The sequence below is a fragment of the Lithobates pipiens genome, unplaced genomic scaffold (genome assembly GCF_037356315.1).
Source record: "Lithobates pipiens isolate NorthernLeopardFrog02 unplaced genomic scaffold, aLitPip1_a1.2 Scaffold_27, whole genome shotgun sequence".
Taxonomy (NCBI): domain Eukaryota; kingdom Metazoa; phylum Chordata; class Amphibia; order Anura; family Ranidae; genus Lithobates; species Lithobates pipiens.
The window spans coordinates 174,832,557-174,851,947 of record NW_027507788.1 but is presented as its reverse complement, the minus strand read 5'-3'; the positions used below and the strand labels follow the sequence as shown (position 1 = coordinate 174,851,947).

General features: G+C 42.6%; 1 protein-coding gene across 2 annotated transcripts in view; it reads right to left on the bottom strand.

The window, feature by feature from the left end:
• Positions 1–8,630: 8,630 nt before the first annotated feature.
• Positions 8,631–19,391, bottom strand: part of TMEM51 (transmembrane protein 51) — a 57,083-nt gene continuing 46,322 nt past the window's right edge. For both annotated transcript variants that reach the window (XM_077457914.1, XM_077457912.1), the window contains exon 3: positions 8,631–10,399. In XM_077457914.1, the coding sequence (XP_077314040.1) occupies positions 10,009–10,399 (391 nt within the window). In that variant the 3' untranslated portion in view covers positions 8,631–10,008. The remainder of the gene's footprint in view (positions 10,400–19,391) is intronic.

Genomic DNA, 19,391 nt, shown 5'->3' with positions numbered 1-19,391 from the left:
ATGATTTGATTTATTTTCTATATTTTTGGAAGCATTTATTTTATTTAATGCACAATAAAAAAAATTGTGGAGAATAATACTCGGCTATGTGTTTTACTTCAAATGACAGTAATAAAAAAACACAATGTAAAATTGACAAGGGACACCAACATAGTTGTATCTTTGATCTTAAAAACTACGGGATAATGGTGTTGTGGTAACTTGCACAAATAAAAAACAAAAAGCATAATAATATTCTTGATATCACTAGAAAAAAAAAAAAAGCCTTTGAAAATTAGTTTGCAATAACTCCATCAGTATCACCAGCAAAGCAGCTCCATTAAAGAAGAGAATGTGCGCTGCATTTGGAGATTTTATAATTTGCTGCGTCACGAATGTTAATTCTCCATTACGAACGCTCATTTACAAGACCGACCGCTTCTGGCTCGTCCTTGCTTCCGAGCATGCGCATTTGTACTTTGGACTTTTGTACACACAATCAGAAAAGCAGAGAACAGACATTTGTCTGCGGAAAATTAATAAACCTGCCATCCAACATTTGTCAGCGGAAAGTTGGCCAACAATTGTCCGATGGAGCGCACACATTGTCAGATTTTCCACCAACAGCCTGTCATCACACATTTCCCCCTGGGAAAATCCGATCGTGTGTATGAGTCTTTAGAGAATCGCATAACCACAGCCAGAGGACTCCATACTGAAGTCACTGAATCCTCCCTGTGTTCAAGAGGTCAGTGGTCACCATCATGTAGACTCTATAGTAATTCCAGTACAAATGCCTTAAAGAAAAACAATTCTAGTTGCCTGGCTCTAATGCTAATCCTCATCCTTTAGTGCTTTGAGGCTCTGACCAGAACAAGTATGCAGATCAGGACATCAGCCCATCCCAACCTTCATACATGTTTCAGGTTAGTGATTCGGAAAGTGCTGAAGCCAAAAAGATCAGCATGACAGTTGGGCAGATGGTTGAGGTCAGCACTTTTGCTGCAAAGGCTCCATTCACACCTGTGAGACGTGTCAAGCAACTTTAGACATCAAAGTCCCATGACACGTCGTTCCCCATGTTTCCCAATGATGACCATTCATGTGTGCGACTTAAAGTTGTAGTGACTTTAAAGTAGTACATGCACTAATTTGGTCCGACTTTCATGCAACTTAAAGTGGAAGTAAACCCATGGATTTAAACAGTTAAAAAAAAAAAAAAAAAAAAAAAAAGGCATGCCGGGAATGCTAACTGCACTTTGGATGTGCTCTCAGCCAAACTATCAAACCATCCAATGGCTGGTGTCATAACGAATCACATGTGCAGCACCATAGCAGTTGAAGATTAAACAGAGGCAAAGATGGCAGCTTCCTTGGCTGAAAACGATAGAGGAGTTTACTTCCACTTTAAGGGTCGTAGACTTCAATGTTAACCTTCAGAAGTTGCACGAAAGCCCTTCCTGAATGTTATACAATGAAACAGGTTTCCATTATCACTGGTCAAAGCCAAAGTCGTATCCAAGTCACACCCATCCAAAGTTGAAAAGAGCCAAATCGTTCAATGAATTAAACAGATACACACAATTTAATGTCATAATTTATTAACAAAAGCAGAAGTGAACTTATTACATATTTGTCCTGAAATTAAACCAAACAGATAGTGATATGAACTTAAACTACATGACACAAAACAATCCAACAAATAAGAGTCAACCATATGATACTTCTGTGATAATCAGCTGGGCTTCCAATTTAAATATGAAATCTGATGAGATCTAATAAACACGCTTACCTTTGAACAAAAAAGAAGAAAAAAAAAAAAACTACATTTAAAAGAGCGACTCCATACAAACCAATTTCTCAGTTTGAGATGGAGTGTGGTGAGGTTCAATCTATGGCCATAGCGGGTACTGACACTTGCTACCTATTATTCTAAGGGAGGATGCACTGGGGGAGTGTAATAAGCACTGCTCCCTCTTGTGGAATATTTGTAGAAACACAGAGCAGATGACAACAGCAGCTAGGCTTAAAAGTTAGCTTTGTTCTCAGCTCTGCCTGGTCTTTACTGCCAGCCAGGAGATCTCTCCCCCGGTCCACCCGAGACAGACTAAGATCAGCCACTTGACCACAGTTGTCAACAGCCTATGCAAGTTCTGCATGTAGTACTTAGAAGATTCTAGTAGAACAATGGTGGGCAACCTTCAGCCTTCCAGCTGTTGCAGCACTACAAGTCCCATCATGCCTTTACGAGTCATGATTGTTAACTGTCAGTTTTGCATTGCTTCATGGGACATGCAGAATCATGCTTATATTGGTCAGTCTTGCAATGCTTCATGGGATATGTAGTTTTACAACCACTGGAGGGCCGCAGGTTACCCATCCCTGTACCAGAGGGTACAGATACATCCTCTCCTGATTTCTCCATAGGACAATACAGAGAATTCATGCGGTGACAATGACAACTCCGCTAAAATGCCAAGTCTTTTGCCCGTCATGGCTGTGCTGGGGGTATGGTGGTATCGCTGTATTCTCCAGCACTATCCTCCTGCTAATGCTCCTGTAGAGAATCCCCCTCTACCATCTCAAACAAGAATAATGAAAGCAGTGAGACGAGGACCTGCAGCAAAGTGAATCCGGCAACCAGGTATCATCTGCAAGAATAAATCCTTTAGGGAATACAAAGTAAGTTACAGTACAGAGCTCCAATGCGTTTCGGCCAAGCTTCCTTACTCCTAGCATCTTCACCAAAATGCGCTAGAGCTCTGTGCTGGGTCTCACTATGTAGGCAATAAAGGATTTATTCTCACTGATGATACCGGTTTGCTAGCTTTGATAAGTAGATAAAATAATGAGACACTTCAGCCAGAGCACTGTTTTTTCCCATCTCCACCCAGTCTGCACAGTAGAGCAGCTATATCTTTCACTTTAGTGAGGGGACGGCACGTTGGGGTGGATTTACTAAAGGCAAATAAATTGTGCACTTTGCAAAGTGCAGTTGCACTCTGCAAGGGCAATTGCTCCAGAACTTCGTAAATGAGGGGAAGCTCTGCTGACTTCCATCATCCAATCATGTGCAAGCACAAATGCCGTTTCTTTTATTTTCCTTGCACATGATTGGGTATTCTTTGCAAAGTGAAGCTTTACTTCATTTACTAAGCTCTGGAGCAACTGCTCTCTGCAAAGTGCACACTCCATTTGCCTTTTAGTAATCAACCCATTTGACTGACGTTTTTCTTTAAAGTACATAACATTAGAAAGTCACTATTTCAAATACAGCTATTTCTTAAAGAAAACCTGTGCTGAAAAAAGAAATTGTGGCTTGCCATTGCCATTGCCCAATTATGATGCCAGTTGCCTGGCTGTCTGAGCTCAATACACACCAAATCACTGAACTAGAACCATGCGGGCAGTGATTGAAGTCAGACTAAAGTTAGACTCTCCGGATCCGACCCATAGTCCTGGGCCAGTGACTTCACAATTATTAAAGCCTGTAACATCATACGATAAGATAGGCCAGCATATCAGCCTAGAAAGCAGTATTTTTCAAAAGGAGAAACCTACAATGACAACTGGCATAATTTGTCAGTATAAGTTAGCATTAACATACACTTATGTTTGTTTGTACCTTCTAAATTGCTGCTGTTGCCTGAAACTGTTATTAGAAGTAATAATAGTACATACGTGATGTACAAAACACATTGTGACAAAAGCTGCACATTGTAAATAAGGGCTGCAGGTTGTTTCAGGGCATTGTACAACAAGAAGTGCACTGGTACCCTCTAGTGGTGACTTAAGCAAACATCAACGTGAAACATACTAATGCTGGCCATACACAAGAAAAATCGGCCAAACTCATTTTTGAAAAACGAACATTCGGCCGTGAGCGCAAACGATAGTGCCATTATGTAATGACTGATAAATCGTTCATTAAAAAAAAAAACAAACAAAAAAAAAAAAAAATGAATGCATTTTTTTTTTTTTAAATATACCTAGTGCAGACAGGAAACACATTAACCTTTCAATTTATCATCCGGCAGAAAATTTCCAAATTCGTCCATTTTTTAGGCTCAAAAATGTCCCAAATGATTATAGATTTTGTGCCAATTAACTGGCCAAAAAACGAATCTAATGCAGTGTACACACGATCGGAATTTTGGTTGGAAAAAGCTCTGATGGTTTTCCCGACGGAATTCTGATGGGATTTCGCTCAAGCTGTCTTGCATACACACGATCACACCAAATTCCGACCGTCAAGAACGCAGTGATGTACAACACGTACGACCCAGTAGCCAATAGCTTCCATCTCGTAGTTGAATCTGAGCGTGCATGAGATTTTGCATGTCAGAATTGCATACACACAAAAGCATTTTCGGATAGGAACTTTTTCTGATCGAAAAATTGAGACCATGCTCTCAAAGTCCAATGGAGCAGACACACAATCAAATTTTCCGACCAAAAGGTCTCATTGGTCTTTTGCTGGCCGAATTTCCGATCGTGTGTACGTGGCACAACTGTCTAAATGACCGAATTTCGGATGATTTTTTTGTAGTGTATGGCCAGCATTAGTAACTTTTTTTTTCCCCAGCGAATCCTCCTAAATTTGAGGTTTAATACATGAGGACATTTTTTTAAATTTATCTGGCTGTGTAATGGAGAGAAATATATATATATATATATATATATATATATATATATATATATATATATATATACACACACACACACACACACATATTATATATATATATATATATATATATATACATATATATATACACACACACACTAGATATATATTTATTATGTGTGTATGTGTATTTATCAGTGAAGAAATTGTACACAAACAAGACATTTGTGTTTTCAGCATCTTCTAATTTTATAAATCTCCCACAGTGTGCCATCCAGATAGTATCGTCCATATAGCCCCTGATCCACCAATCAGATTGAAGCCTGCAATAGGGTAGAATGAGTAGCTTGGAGCCGATTGGCTGCTATAGGGCTATATAAAAACAGTTGTTATCCAAGTTAAGGGTTTGTGTCAGCAACCATTCTGAGTGCTAAAAAAACAAATCAGTTTACCACAATCCAATCAAAACATTCTTTTTTTTGGTATAGTTTGTAGAACCCTTGTCACCTTTTTATTGTCACCTGAGAACTTTCACTTCCTGTCCTGATGACCCCCGAACAGAAAGGGAAAAAAAAACGTCCTCGAAGGGGACACAGTGACAATAGCCTGATTTATTATTTTTTTTTAAATCTCTTCCCCCAAATATTTTTTTTTTCTTTACTTCTGCTATGCCCTGTAATCAACAGGATGTAGCCCTTGCTAACCATGGAGGGGGCTATTTTATGTGCGAATTATGTTTAGTCATCTACATCTGTCATCGACTTGGAGCCCATTCCTAGCTTAATGTAGGGGTGGACGGCCCTTTACAGATTCCCTTTAAATAGCATCCCATAGATGTGAACCAGCCACATAGAAAAGAATGGGATTTCATTCTACAGGAACAGTAAAATGGTTTTACTGCAGGAAATGAGACAAAGAAGTCTTGTAAAGCAAACATGTCTGAATTAATTTTGGTGCCTATAGAAACCTTGACATACATGGACAGTGAACTACAATGACCTTTTGTTTGCTTACAGTGAATCATTAGAGATGTAAATCATTGTACTGTGACCCCGACTTACAGTGCACACTGGTTGTGTTGAACGAATGGATCGATTATACAGTGTATTTAGCACAAGGGCCTGTGTCGGGATTTTATTGGCATCAGATATATTTTGCATTTCCATACAAGTCTATAGAAATGTAAAAGCTGCTTAAAGCAGATCAAAATTCAAGCGAGTTGGTGGCCAACTCCACCCTTCGGTGATATGTTGTATGATCTCAGAAACTTCTCCAATGGATCTGAGCAATACAAGCCTTTCAAGTCGAAATTTAGTAAGAAATAAAATCAGCACAAGGTACAGGACCTACTGTCAGCATGATGTGTCCCTTGTGCTGCTGGCCCCTGCCGTGGTTGAGGTCTTTCATCCCTCCAATGCCCCCTGTACCCCCTGCAATCCTCCGATGTTGTGGGGGGTATTAGGCTGCATTCGCACGTTTCCTAAATCCACAACAAAAAACACACTGAAATGTGCGTTTTCCTGCGCGTTTTGGATATGCTTTAGATATGCACTGACAAAAAAAAAAAAGTTAGTTTTCCTTTCGTTTTTTTTGTGTGAATTTCCGATTTCCAGAATACGAATTTTCGAATTCCGGATTTTTAGAATTCAAAAATTTGGAAATTCAAAAATCTAAAAAATCGGTAAAATTTTAAACAATTAAATTATAGGTATTGGAATTTCCTTTCATATTTGGCTGTTTGTGAACATAACGACTAAAAATTTATTGGAGGAGATGATTTCTAAAAGCAGCACAAGGGACACATGACACCGATAGCAATTAATGTTGTATATGCAGTTTTGTTTCCACTAAACATGTGTAAGTGTAAGTAAACCCCCCTATTGTTTTCAGCCAAGGAAGCTGCCATCTTTGCCTCGGTTTAATCTACAATGTTGTCACACATGTGATCAGTTATGACACCAGCCATTGGATGGTTTGACAGTTTGGTTAAGAGCACAACCAATGGGAGTGTTACATTTCCAGCATATCCCAGAAATTAAAGAGGTTGTAAAGGCTTGTGTTTTTTCACCCTAATGCATCCTATGCCCCCCCAGCGCCCCCGTTTTACTTACCTGAATCCCCGAACTTGTCCCACAGGGATGTGCGCTCTCTCTCTGCAGGGGGTTCTCGGCTCCTGATTGGATAGATTGATAGCAGCGCAGCCATAGGCTCCCTGTGGGTGCCAGGGGCCGGGGCCAAGTCCTGCATTTGGCCACTATGGATGCTGGACTCGAGAGCGCACCTGCAAGGTAACCCCCCTCCCCCCCGGAAGAGCGATTCTCCTAGGGGGTTATCTGATGTTGGGAGGAGCTGAGAGAGCTGCCAGGGGACCCCAGAAGTCCAGGTTCGGGGCCACTCTGTGCAAATCGAGCTGCACAGTGGAGGCAAGTATGATTGTTTTTTTTTTTTTTAATAACAAACCTAAGAAGAAGAAGAAAAAAAAAAAAAAAAAAAAAACCTTTAGTGTCACTTGAAACTGTTTTATGGATGGGTCTACTTCCGCTTTAATATGGAGGCCAGGTTCACATATGTGCAACTGCAGTTTCCAGCATGGGGTCTGGTGCGTTTCAGGTCTGAGTTTTAGCCTGAATTTGCACCTGAACCAGACTCAAAAACGCACAGGACCCTTTTGGAAACCGCGGCTGTCCCGGACACGTGTGAAATGTCTCCATTGAGAGCCAGTCACACTGACATGTCATTCTAAATTAGATGCAGTGAAAACCGCATACAATTCACACATATGTGAACCCGGCCTCAAAAAGAGAATGTCACCCTACGCATTCTGGGAAAAATTACAGTGTAAAAAGTGCCCAAACTCTACAGATACCCACTTTGCCCGCTCTGCTTTGACACCCCTTCCAACATTGCAGCCAGCAATAACAACAGGTATGGGGGACAATGCAAACTCATTTCATGTGACAGTGTTTGTTCTAGGAGGCAGCCAATTGTTAGACCCAATCACCAATAATGACCAGGGGAGTCACCGCTCCCACCAGCTGCGACAGAGGATGGAGCTTTGTGGCGGGTATCAGAGGTTCGGGGGGCTACAAAAACACCTTTCACCTGCCAGAATGGGTAAGGGGACAGGTTCTCTTAGATATGACATTGTGTTCTGCATTCACACTAGAGATGAATCATTTCTACAATGATCCACAGCCAACAATCATAGCCCATTACCAGTGAGCACACATCATTTTCCCATTGGGTTCAATAAATGTAATATTTGGATTTTCTGACAAGTAATCTTACAAGGCTTATACAAAAGCAAACAAATAGTGATACAGACAGGAGGGAAATAACAGGACATTCAGAAGTCATTAAAGATCACATATATATCCAAGATTTGCAAGATAAAGATTTTTTTTTTCTATTTTGGATGGAGTAAGGGAAGGATCAGAACCCGTCAGGTTTTTTATTACCGTCTTGTGTCCCCCTTGAGGCTGGGTTCACACATGTGAATTGAATGTGGCTTAGACCGCATCCAATTTGCAGAACATTTGAAAATAGGTTATTTTCAATGGGTCTGGTTCACATGTGTGTTGCATCCGCACTCAGCATTGCACACAAAATGTATGAGTTTTCTAGGCAGTGCGAATTACAGGCACATAATCTTCAATGGGAACACATCTGATTCGCATGTGTGTTCCGTTATGAACAGGCATTCTCTCACCCTCTCCCTGGACAGCTGATCCGCAGCTACAACGTCACAGATGAATGAATAATTTTTATCCTCGCAGGGAAACCGGACCTGCAATTCGCACTGGACTAGTGTGAACCCAGCCTTAGACATTTCCCCTCACTTCCTGTTCTGGAGACATAACAGGAAAGAAAAATCCTCAAAGACAGCACAGACAGTAAAGAAAACCCAACCCTCCCCACTCTATGTGGGGGAAGAAGAAAAGGACACAGCTATTCTTTCATAAATAATTGGGTACAACACCCGCATTTGGCAATCATTTAAAAAGCAGAGACGTCTCCTCGAACGAAAGAGAAAAAAATTGTTTTATTCCTGTGTGTGTCTCCCTTAGAGAAATACTCCTCACTTCCTGTCTTGCTCACAAAACACGATGTGAATAACCAAAAAAAACAAAAAGCAAGAGTGAAAAAAAATGAGCTGTCTCCTCGTACGAAAGAAAAAAAAATTGTTTTATTCCTGTGCGTGTCTCCCTTATGCCCGTACACACAGTCAGACATTCCAACCAAAAAATCCGTCTGATTTTTTCCTGACGGATTTTGGCCGAAACTTGTGTTGCATACACACAGTCGCACAAAGTTGTTGGAAAATCCGATCATTCTGAACGATGTGAAGTCAAAACGTACGTCGGGACTATAAACAGGCCTGGAGCCAATAGCTTTCATCTTAGTTTATTCTGAGCATGTGTGGCATATTGTCCGTCGGAATGGTCTACACACGATCAGAATTTATGCGATCGGATTTTGTTGTCGGAAAATTTTAGATCCTGCTCTCAAACTTTGTGCGTCGGAAAAAGTCAGATGGAGCCCACACAGGATCGGATTTTCTGACTACATGATCCAATCGCACATTTTCCGTTGGAAAATCCAATCGTGTGTACAGGGCATTAGAGAAATTCTCACTTCCTGTCTTGCTCACAAAACAAAGTGAATAACAGAAAAAAATAACCACAAAAAACAAAAGCAGGAATGAAAAAATAAAATAAAAATAGATGAGCCGTCTCCTTGAATGAAAGAGAAAAAATAATTTTTTATTCCTGTGCGTGTCTCCCTTAGAGAAATTCTCCTCACTTCCTGTCTTGCTCACAAAACAGGAAGTGAAGAACAGAAAAAACAAAAACAAAAAGCAGGAATGAAAAAATAAAAATAAAAAAATAAACCACACAAACACACACCTTCTCAATTTTACCCAAATATTAATACATTTTCATAGTTTGAGTTCTTCTAAAACCTGAACCTCTTTTGCATTAAACAGCTAATTTTAGGGCTGGGAAGGAACGGATTTGTTTTGTTGACAGAAAAATAACTTGTTGGGCCTGTGTGAAGTAATGGCTCCTGTATGAGGTAATGGCTCCTGTATAAAGTAATGGCTCCAGAGGTCCCCAGAAAAAAAAAAAAAAAAAATTTTTTTTACCTCACGATGGATCACTTGTACCTGGGATTCTCAAATATTCAGTCATATCATATTAATATAGAAGTAGAGGGTAACTGACTAAACCTACAGCATTATTGTCAGCGAGCAACCCTGTCAGTCACAACCTAGAATACACAATTTAGGCAACGCCTAATTCGAAAAAAAAAAAAAAGTGGTCTATATCACAAAAATACCAGTATAAAAATAGTCTCAAAAAGGATAAACTACAAACTATTCCTTTTCACAACAAGAAAGTCTAGACCGGCTGGTGATCCCCGATCTGTTTATCTTCATATTGTGGCGGTGGCGTTATGGGTTCGATCTTCTGAGTTTCGGCCAGGTTGCTACGACCGGACAAGTTAAGTCTGAATTCCTTCAGGTGAAGTTTGTCAGATTTGATCCTCCGAACGTTCAAGGGTTTTTTCTCTTTCCCCGATCGTGAATTGGTCCTTTCCGGTTTTGCCGAAGCGGCGTTGGGCCTAGTTGGCATTGACTCGTCGAGTTCGTTGAGGGACTCGTAGGATGGAAGGGTAATGCTCAATCTCTGGTCTCTGTCAGCATCTGCAGTTTGTCGCGGTTCATATTCCAGTCTCATCACTTCCTCGTAGCTTGGGGCGGAATACCCTGGGGAATCGGGTTCTTCATGGCTGCATGGAACAAGAGAGAGCATTAGTACCCACAATTCGGTTCTTGGGTTGTTTTACAGAATCAATGAAAACGAGAGCTTGAGGAAATCTTTGTATACATTGTGTAAAGGGGAGCCAGCATGGCCAAACATTACAATCTGATATAGATTGGACCAACAACTTTGTAGTGTGAGGGTTTCTCAATTTGATTTTAATTGAATTGATTGTTTACATAGGGCACAAGTTCCATACTGGACCATAAAAACACCCTAAGGGCCCCCCACAGATTTTTAAGATAATAAAAACAGTACTTCTATACCAATAATGGCAAACCTTGGCACCACAGATGTTTTGGAACTACATTTCCCATGATGCTCATGCACTCTGCAGTGTAGTGGAGCATCATGGGAAATGTAGTTCCTAAACATCTAGGGTGCCAAGATTCACCATCACCGTTCTATATACTCTTCCCCAGCCTGATCCCTACAGACACTCCACTTCTCTTAAGCCAGCCATACATGGATCGAAATTCAGCGAGTTCAGCAAGGATCGGCCGAATTTCGATCCATGTATGGGCGAGGGTGGTTGTACACAGATTGACTTGTGTACAACCAGCCTGTCAGATTTTTCCCAAAATATTAGTGTTGCCGGCAACACGAAGGATTGTATGCTGATAGCAGGGAAGGCTCCCTGCGGTCAGAATACAATACCACAGCGGGAGAGATTCACCCATCTGCCTCGAGCGTGTGGGTGGGGCAATCAATGCATTTTCTTTCATTCAATCTGCTGGCTGACCAAAAAATAAATAAAATGCATAACGTATGATCTCACTTCCTCTACGCTCAGGGTGTCAAGGCTCCACCCACAGATGTGCGCAGCCTATTGGATTAGAGTGTGTACCCTAAAGCTCAAACACACACACACACACACACACGTGTCTACATATATATGACCCCGGCAGATCTCCCAGCCATCACAGTGAAAAAGCATGTAAGCATGACAGACGGTAAGAGGGAGATCTTTCCCATCTTCCTGCCACCACACAGATGCACATGGAGTGATTAAACCATGCCCAGGCATATCTGGCACACCCTGTGCGCACGTCCTTGGCTATACCCCTCAACTTGGGTTGGGCTCATGGGATAATTCTGCAGAAAATGGCACCACATCAGTATGCGATGCTGCTCTCGGAATTTATAATCCTCCAAAAGGAAGAAAAGGACCTGCGATGTCAAGTGACTGAAAATACCTGGAACTCACACATATACACACACACACACACACACACACACACACACACACACACACACACACACACACACACACACTAAAGCAGTGGCCACCCCTATTTACAGTACTGATTATTTATCTGGTGAGTTTCCTAGGCTGTGTGGTTAATTCCTCCTACCTTCTTCTGGAAGAAGCTTCCGGAATATAGGGCAGGGAGAGTCAGATACCCAGTTATAAATATTTATCATGCCTCAGGCAACCCCTGGATTGCTGGGGAGTTAATAAATGTTTGGAGAGGCCTTTCCTGTCCAGGGCGGGTTCCAGTATTCCTGGGGCAGCTATACCGAGACAAGAAATTGTAGTCTGGGTGGCCTCAGCAGGTGCGGAGCGGAGGGCCTGTAGAAGATTTACTAAAAAGGATTATGCTGGAGGGCACTGTCCTGAAGTCCATGTCTGGATTGGAGAAAGATTAGTCATTTCCCCCCACTGAGGGACTCCCTTTTGAAGGTGGGTGGAAGACAGCTCCTGAAACATTGTAAGACCAGGTTGAGACTAGGGTTGCCACCTGTCCGGTATTCACCCTGACACTTCAGGTTTGGAATCATGCATCTGGGTTTCAGACTGCCTGAAACCCGGACAGATTATTCAGAGTGGACTATGGCATCCCAGCAGGGTTGCTGGCTGCAGATGTGTAAGCCGAGAGTGTCTGTCATACTCTTTAAGGGCTCTTTCACACGACCGATCCGTTCAGGACCTGAACGGATGTTTCATAGACATCTATGGAGTGTCAGATGTCAGCGGTAACATGTCCGCTGACATCCGACCTGCTAGGATACGAAAAAGTGTGACAGAGGAAAAACCTTTTCGATCCGTCATCGGATCGGGTGACGATGGATTCTGTGGTCCGTTGTCATCTGATCTCCCATAGGGGACAGCAGAGCTCTGACAAGTCTGTCCCTGCGCAGTGTGCAGAGACAGACCTGTCATCTTCCTGCTCAGCGGGGATCAACGGAGCGATCCCCATGGGGTGGATCATCATGGATCCGCCCCATGTGAAAGAGCCCTTACACTGCCTAAAGCCAGCACTAACAATACACCACGCACACACGCACACACGCACACACGCGGGAGAGGAGAGAGGGCTCAATCTGCAGCTCTTCCACCCGCCCCTACCCCTCTGTGTCTGCCCACATTCCCACCCCTGGTGCTGTGGCTCAGAAAGGGAAAATGGAGGTGGGAAATGGTAGCCTCAGAGACAACTGGATGCGATGTGCCGACTGCTTGGGAGTAAATGAGCTCGCCATCCATCCCTGTCTGTGGCCAGTGTCAAATTTTGTCGATTAAAACATTTTAGTCTCAAATTATTTTAGTTGACTAAAATATGACTTAAATAACTGAGATGAAAAAAATACGACTAAAACTAAAATGCCATTTTAGTCAAAAGACTAAGACTACAACTAAATAAAAATTTGACTTGAAAATTAACACTGGTCTGTAGTGCATGTTCATACCTCAATGCCATAATAAACAACATATTAGCTTTTTCACTCCAGCAGTATATAATGAGCTTGGAAATTGTAGCAAAGTGTTAATTAATGCATTACAATTTAATTACACCCATTAAGATTTTAGTCAACTAAAATGTACTGGAGATTTTAGTCGACTAAAAACAACAAACAATTGCAGAAGATTAAAATGGGACTAAAACTAAAATGTCATTTTAGTCCTAAGACTAAAACTAAATCGATATTTGCTGTCAAAATTAACACCTGTGACTGAAGTCTCCCCCCTTCACTCTCCTGACTCAGAGTGAGTACACCAAGGTAAATCAGAGTCCCCCTTTACACCAGAGGCCATAGTGTTCCTCCATACATCAGAGTCCTCAGTGTTCCCAGAGCATCCCTTATGTTAGAGTCCCCAGAGTTCTCCCTTACATCAGAGTCTGCAGAGTCCCCCTTACAGTGTAAGGAAACAGATGTAAAAAGGGAACTCTGTGAACCCTGATATAAAGGGGGACTCTTGTGATTAATTTCATATGATTAGAAATGTTATTTAATTGCAAAAAAATATGTATAGTTTATACAAAAAAAATAAAATAAAAAAAAATGGTATGTATTATAGGTGGTCTGGTGCAGCATAATTTTTAAAAGTGTTTCATGAACATAGGGCATCCTATTGAAAATAGGCTGCCCTAAACCGTGATGTGCAGGAACACTCAAAAAGCACATTTGCTTGAACATGCCTTATGCTGTGAACAACCCCCTGGAACCCTGCTGACCAACCTGCGGCCCTCAGATCTCACCAGTCTGTAGTGGGAAGATGGATTAGCATAATTGCACTGATCTCTACTAGCCTCATGTAACATGTTCCCGTTTATAGTCTTCTGCGACCTACTCCCAGCCACCAATGTATCCTGTCCACATTTTCCAACCTTCCTCTATTCGGTCTGCAGTCTAGCAGTTCTGCTAAGCATTACATATATTGAACATTACATGCGGCCCTTTGATGATGTCAGGTCACACACGAGGCCCCCTAAGTTAACAACTGCCTTAAGAGTATAAACCCAATCACCAATCACTCACGAGTCTGAGGGCACCTATGCAATTGTGCAATGCGTTGGCATGTTGCGCATGCGCCGTAGACAGCGGCGCGCAGACGCACTGAGCGCGGCATCGTCAACGACGAAGATGCCGCACGTGTCAGCTCCCGCGCGCATGTGCGGGAGTGACGTCATCGCGGCTTTGCCGAATGACAGCGGCGGAGCTGCGAGACCCCACCGAGAAGATGGATGCGCCGGACTACAGGGGACAGCGGTGACATCGCTGGCTCCTGTGTCAGGTAAGTGACACATAATGGACTACTATGCTTTACCTTTGCAGGAAAAGAAAGGAAGTAAACCTATAAGACCCCTTTCACATTGGGGCGTTTTTCGGGCGTTTTCCAGGCGCTTTAGCGTTAAAAAAAGCTTCTGTAAAGCGCTTGAAAGAAGCTGCAACTGCAATCCCAATGTAAAACCCAGAGTGCTTTCACCCTGAGATCTTTCACACTAGAGCGTTTTTCAGGCGCTTTAGCGTTAAAAAAACGCCTGCAAAGCGCCTGAAAGAAGCCGCAACTGCAATCCCAATGTAAAAGCCCGAGTGCTTTCACATCGAGGCGCTGCGCTGGCAGGGCATCAAAAAAAGTCCTGCAAGCAGCTTCTTTGCAGTGCTTTTGGAGAGGTGAATACAACGCTCCTAAAGCGCCCCTTCCCATTGAAATCAATGGGAAGCGCCTATAAAAGCCCAAAAAACGCCTGAAAAGCACTATTGGCAGCAGCGTTTTGTGGGCGCTTTTAACCCTTTATTTGGCCACTAGCAGGGGTTAAAAGTGCCCCGATAACGCTTGAAAAATGCTGGTAAAGCGCTGCTAGTTTAAGCGGTGCTTTACGTGCGTTTTTCAGGCGCTGACATTTTGAAAGGGCTCTTAAAGCACTTGGGCTTTCACATTGGGATTGCAGATGAGGCTTCTTTCAAGCGCTTTACAGGCGCATTTTTTAACGCTAAAGCGCCTGAAAAACACCCCAGTGTGAAAGGGGTCTAAGGGTTTACTCGTCTTGAAAGGAATGCAGTGTCGTATTGGGACAGGGACTGATGAGTGTACTGCTTGTATAACAGTGTAAATTTGGTGTCCCTTCAAAATAACTCAACACACAGCCATTAATATCTAAACCGCTGGAAACAAAAGTGAGTACAGCAAATTTACACTGTAATACAAGCTGTGCATGCACTACTTCACATTGTAGCAAAGTGTAATTTCTTCAGTGTTGTCACATGAAAAGGTAGAATAAAATATTAACAAAAATGTGAGGGGTGTACTCATTTTTGTGAGATGCTGTATATGTAAAGCTCTGCATAAATTGATGGCACTATACAAGTGCCTGTAAGGGTCGGTTCACACTGAAAAAAATAAAAAAAATAAAAAATCCTAAATGAATTCTATCCGGATAAGAACCATTTCTTAGTCATTTATCACTTTGGACAGCAGAGGGCACCGTGTGCAACACAAATGACTGCAGTGCTTCTATATAGGATATTGTAGCTCCTCGCTCGTCTATGTCTTCACAGTGCAGAGCACAGCAGTCCTCAGCAATGGACATATACTTTGTTACAAAAAGCTTTTTTACAAGTAGACAATCAATGGTTGGCCTGTAATTACTTATTCCAACTCCTCACTTTAATTTCACACACAGCACGGCTCCCGGCCTCTTACCAATAGACATAAAGCCATCACAGAAATACAAAACAAGTGGCAGAATGACCGATAGTCTCTGCGGTAATGGGATATGTTGACATACATCAGGGTTCCCCATGTCTGTTTTCAAGAAATTCTGACCACTTTCAACGCTTTTCATTAAAAAAAAAAAGATTTTTAGCTGGTTTAAAGCATTTCAGGTTGCCTGAACATTGCCATGTGTATGACCAGCATTAAAGCACCCCACACAAAACCGTTCTGTCTTTCAATCACATCATTAAAGTGAAGGTTAAAGTCGTTGTAAAGGCTGAAGGTTTTTTTTTAACCTTTATGTATTCTATGGATGAAGGTTAAGAAAAAATCCCCCTCTTCAGTGTGCAGTAAGGATGCACAGATTTTTTTTTTTTATACGAGTACCGCTATTTTTTTTCCTGTACTCTCCGATACCAACCGCAACTGTTTTGTTTTATCTTCAGCTACAAAGCATTGAGAAGTTATTTACAAATTAAATCGATTTTTTTTTTTTTAATTTAGCGCTTTTTCTATGTATGTATGTATATATACATACATATACACACACACACACACACACACACACACACACATATATACACTAACAAAGCAAACAAAAAAAGTTTTAATCATTTATAAAATAAATGTGAATAAAAGAATAAAAAAGCAAAAAAATTAAATGGAGGAGAATAAAGGAGTTAATTAAGGCTGATTAGAGTAAGTTAAGGGTTATCAAGGGGTTAAACAGAGGAACGTTTGTTCATCCCTTTGATCTGCAGATGAAGAAACCAAAAGATACAAAAAGAAACAATGTTTTTTTATTTTAGTGTTTCAGGGCTGAGCAACCTTTGTAACAAATCTGCTTTTTTTTGACTGCTCCAAATACCGGACTTCGCTGGTATCCCCGCGGATGATATAGAGTCTGCGGGACCCACCGTTGGACTCATGGAGCTTGCGCGTGCCTGCTATCCAAGCCTTGCGAGATCACATACAATAACGTGGTAAAACTGCGGCGGCTGCTCCGCAAGCAGTTAAATAACAAACATGTCATGTTTACATCCACTGTGCAGTTCGTTTTGCACAGAGTGGTCCCGATCCTCCTCTTCTGGGGTCCCCCAGCACAACTGGTAGCTCCTCCACGCATTCTATAACCCCCTAGGAGAAGCTCTCTCTCCTGGGGGTGGTTACCTTGTGGGTGCGCTCCCGAGTCCAGCATTTGCGTCCATAGACGCAGAATGGCGGACTCGGTCCTGCGTCATTCGACTGACAGCAGGAGGAGCCAATGGCTGTGCTGCTATCAATCTATCCAATCAAGAGCCGAGACAGTGGGCAGAGGGGAAGGCGTGGGAATTTCAGGACTTGGGTGAGTAAGACACGGGAGGGGGTGGGGTGGGGGGGGGGGGGGGGGGGTCGGTCAGTGACAGACGTTCTTTTCACCTTAATGCATTGGATGCATTAAAAAGGTGAAAAAAAAAAAAAAACACACACACACACACACACGGGTTTACAACCCCTTTAGGTCTTACAGGTGACCCCTTTGAACTGAGCAATGAAGGCCGCTCGAAAGAACAACCTTCCTCTGTAATCACTTTCTAAATAGAATAATAAAATGGTTTGTCTTTGTTTTTATGCCATTCTAAACATATCCAAAAAAAGTCTCCCCCATCCACCAAGGTCAGATCTGTCTACATCCTTGGCACTAACACTTGCTGTACAGTTTATCACTAATGACTGTGAGGTAGAGAATGTGCCACAACAACGTCTGGTTGCCTTGACCTTGCCTGTCCTCCTTGGCATTCCGGCACCAAATTGAAACGCTTTTTAGCGTCCTCCCATAATCCTGTGCCTGGAGGAACAGGAGTGCCATCAGTCTAGCAGAGACCTGAGCAGGAAGCTTGTGGGAACGTGGAGGGACAGCACTGCTCATTTGTCCTTACCAAACCTCTTCCTTAGAGAAAAGCACTTGACCAAGGAAGTGGTCATATTAGCCCTCCTATGCTGGTGATGTGACCAGGAACCTAGGTGTTGCTTATGTCATCTCTGCTAAAGGGGAGGAACGGGGTTTCAGTAGAGATCACCTGACTAAATGCCTTGGCTTTTAAAGTGGAAGTAAACCCTCCTATCGTTTTCAGCCACAGAAGATGCCATTTTTGACCTTGTTTAATCTTCAACTGCCATGGTGCTGCACATGTGATCAGTTATGACACCAGTCATTGGATGGTTCGATAGTTTGACTGAGGAGCACAACCAGTGTGCAGTTAGCATTCCCGGAATGCTGGGAATGTAACAGTTTTTTGAAACTGTTAAATTGATGGGTTTACTTCCACTTTAAGTGATTACTCAGCACAGAAGGAAACCCGGGGCAGCATTTTGTTCTAGGAAAAGTACTTAAGTCTATTATTCTTTATTTATTCTCCCAAGGCAGACTGTTAACACAACTTTATGTTAAAGCCTACCTCTGGGACAACTGTGCCTGTACTGCAAGGGTTAACTGTTCGTTTTGTCTAGGAGAGTAAAAGCATCTTACTTACCCAATGCTCCGCTCCCGTGGTGCCCCCCATATTCCGGCACTGCACTGTCCTTTGGCGTCCCCATCCCAAATGCAAGGCTACGTACCCCGCATCGGTCTAGATCAGCGTTTCTCAACTGGGGTGCCACAGCAAAAGGACAAAAATTTGGTGTGGGGTCCAAAGGCGTCCGGAGAAGTCTGCTATACTACACCACAGCCGAGGTCTTCTACTTGCCTGTCCAAAATTCTGACAGGTCCACTCTGTGTGGCTCACAAGGAACCACAAAAGGCTTCAAGCACTGGCCCTTGGGGAAGAAAGTGTGGGGGGGGGTGGAATTGGGGTCCGAGGGCATCCGTTAAGGGAAAAGTCTGCAATACTACACCACAGCCAAGGTCTTCTACTTGCCTGTCCAAAATCCTGACAGGTCCACTCTGTGTGGCTTACAAGGGACCACAAAAGGCTTCAAGCACTGGCCGGGAGGGGTGCCATCTGCTATACTACACCATTTCCAAGGTCCTCTACTCACCTGTCAGGTACACTATTGTGTGGCCCAAAAGGCAACCACAAAGGCATAAGCATTTCTAGCACTGCCTTCATGGTTTCCAATGGACAGCATTGGACTCTGAGGGCAGGGGGTCATTTAAAGGATAACTTTACAAAACGAAAGCTGTCCTATAAATCCTAATTGGCTGCATTGTACATGAACCCCACAATTATGGAAACCTGCGGCATGCACATTTCTAGTGTAGTTAAACTATTTATACAGCGTGGGTGTAGTTAAATTAAGGCCGATTTTCAACACTCGCTAGCTGTCGTTTTACCCTTCAATACACATGTTCGTGAGCTCAGGAGGCGGATCTCTCAGGCAATGCTGTAATGCCAGTTCCCATACAAGCCTCTACTTGCAGATACTGTACAGCCCTGAGAGAGACGTCCAATAAAGGGCAGAGAGAGACACATTCTCCACATGTGTCATCACCTGCTGATCAAGATTGCTCAGGAATTTGTATTCCAACATGATCTGTGGTGCC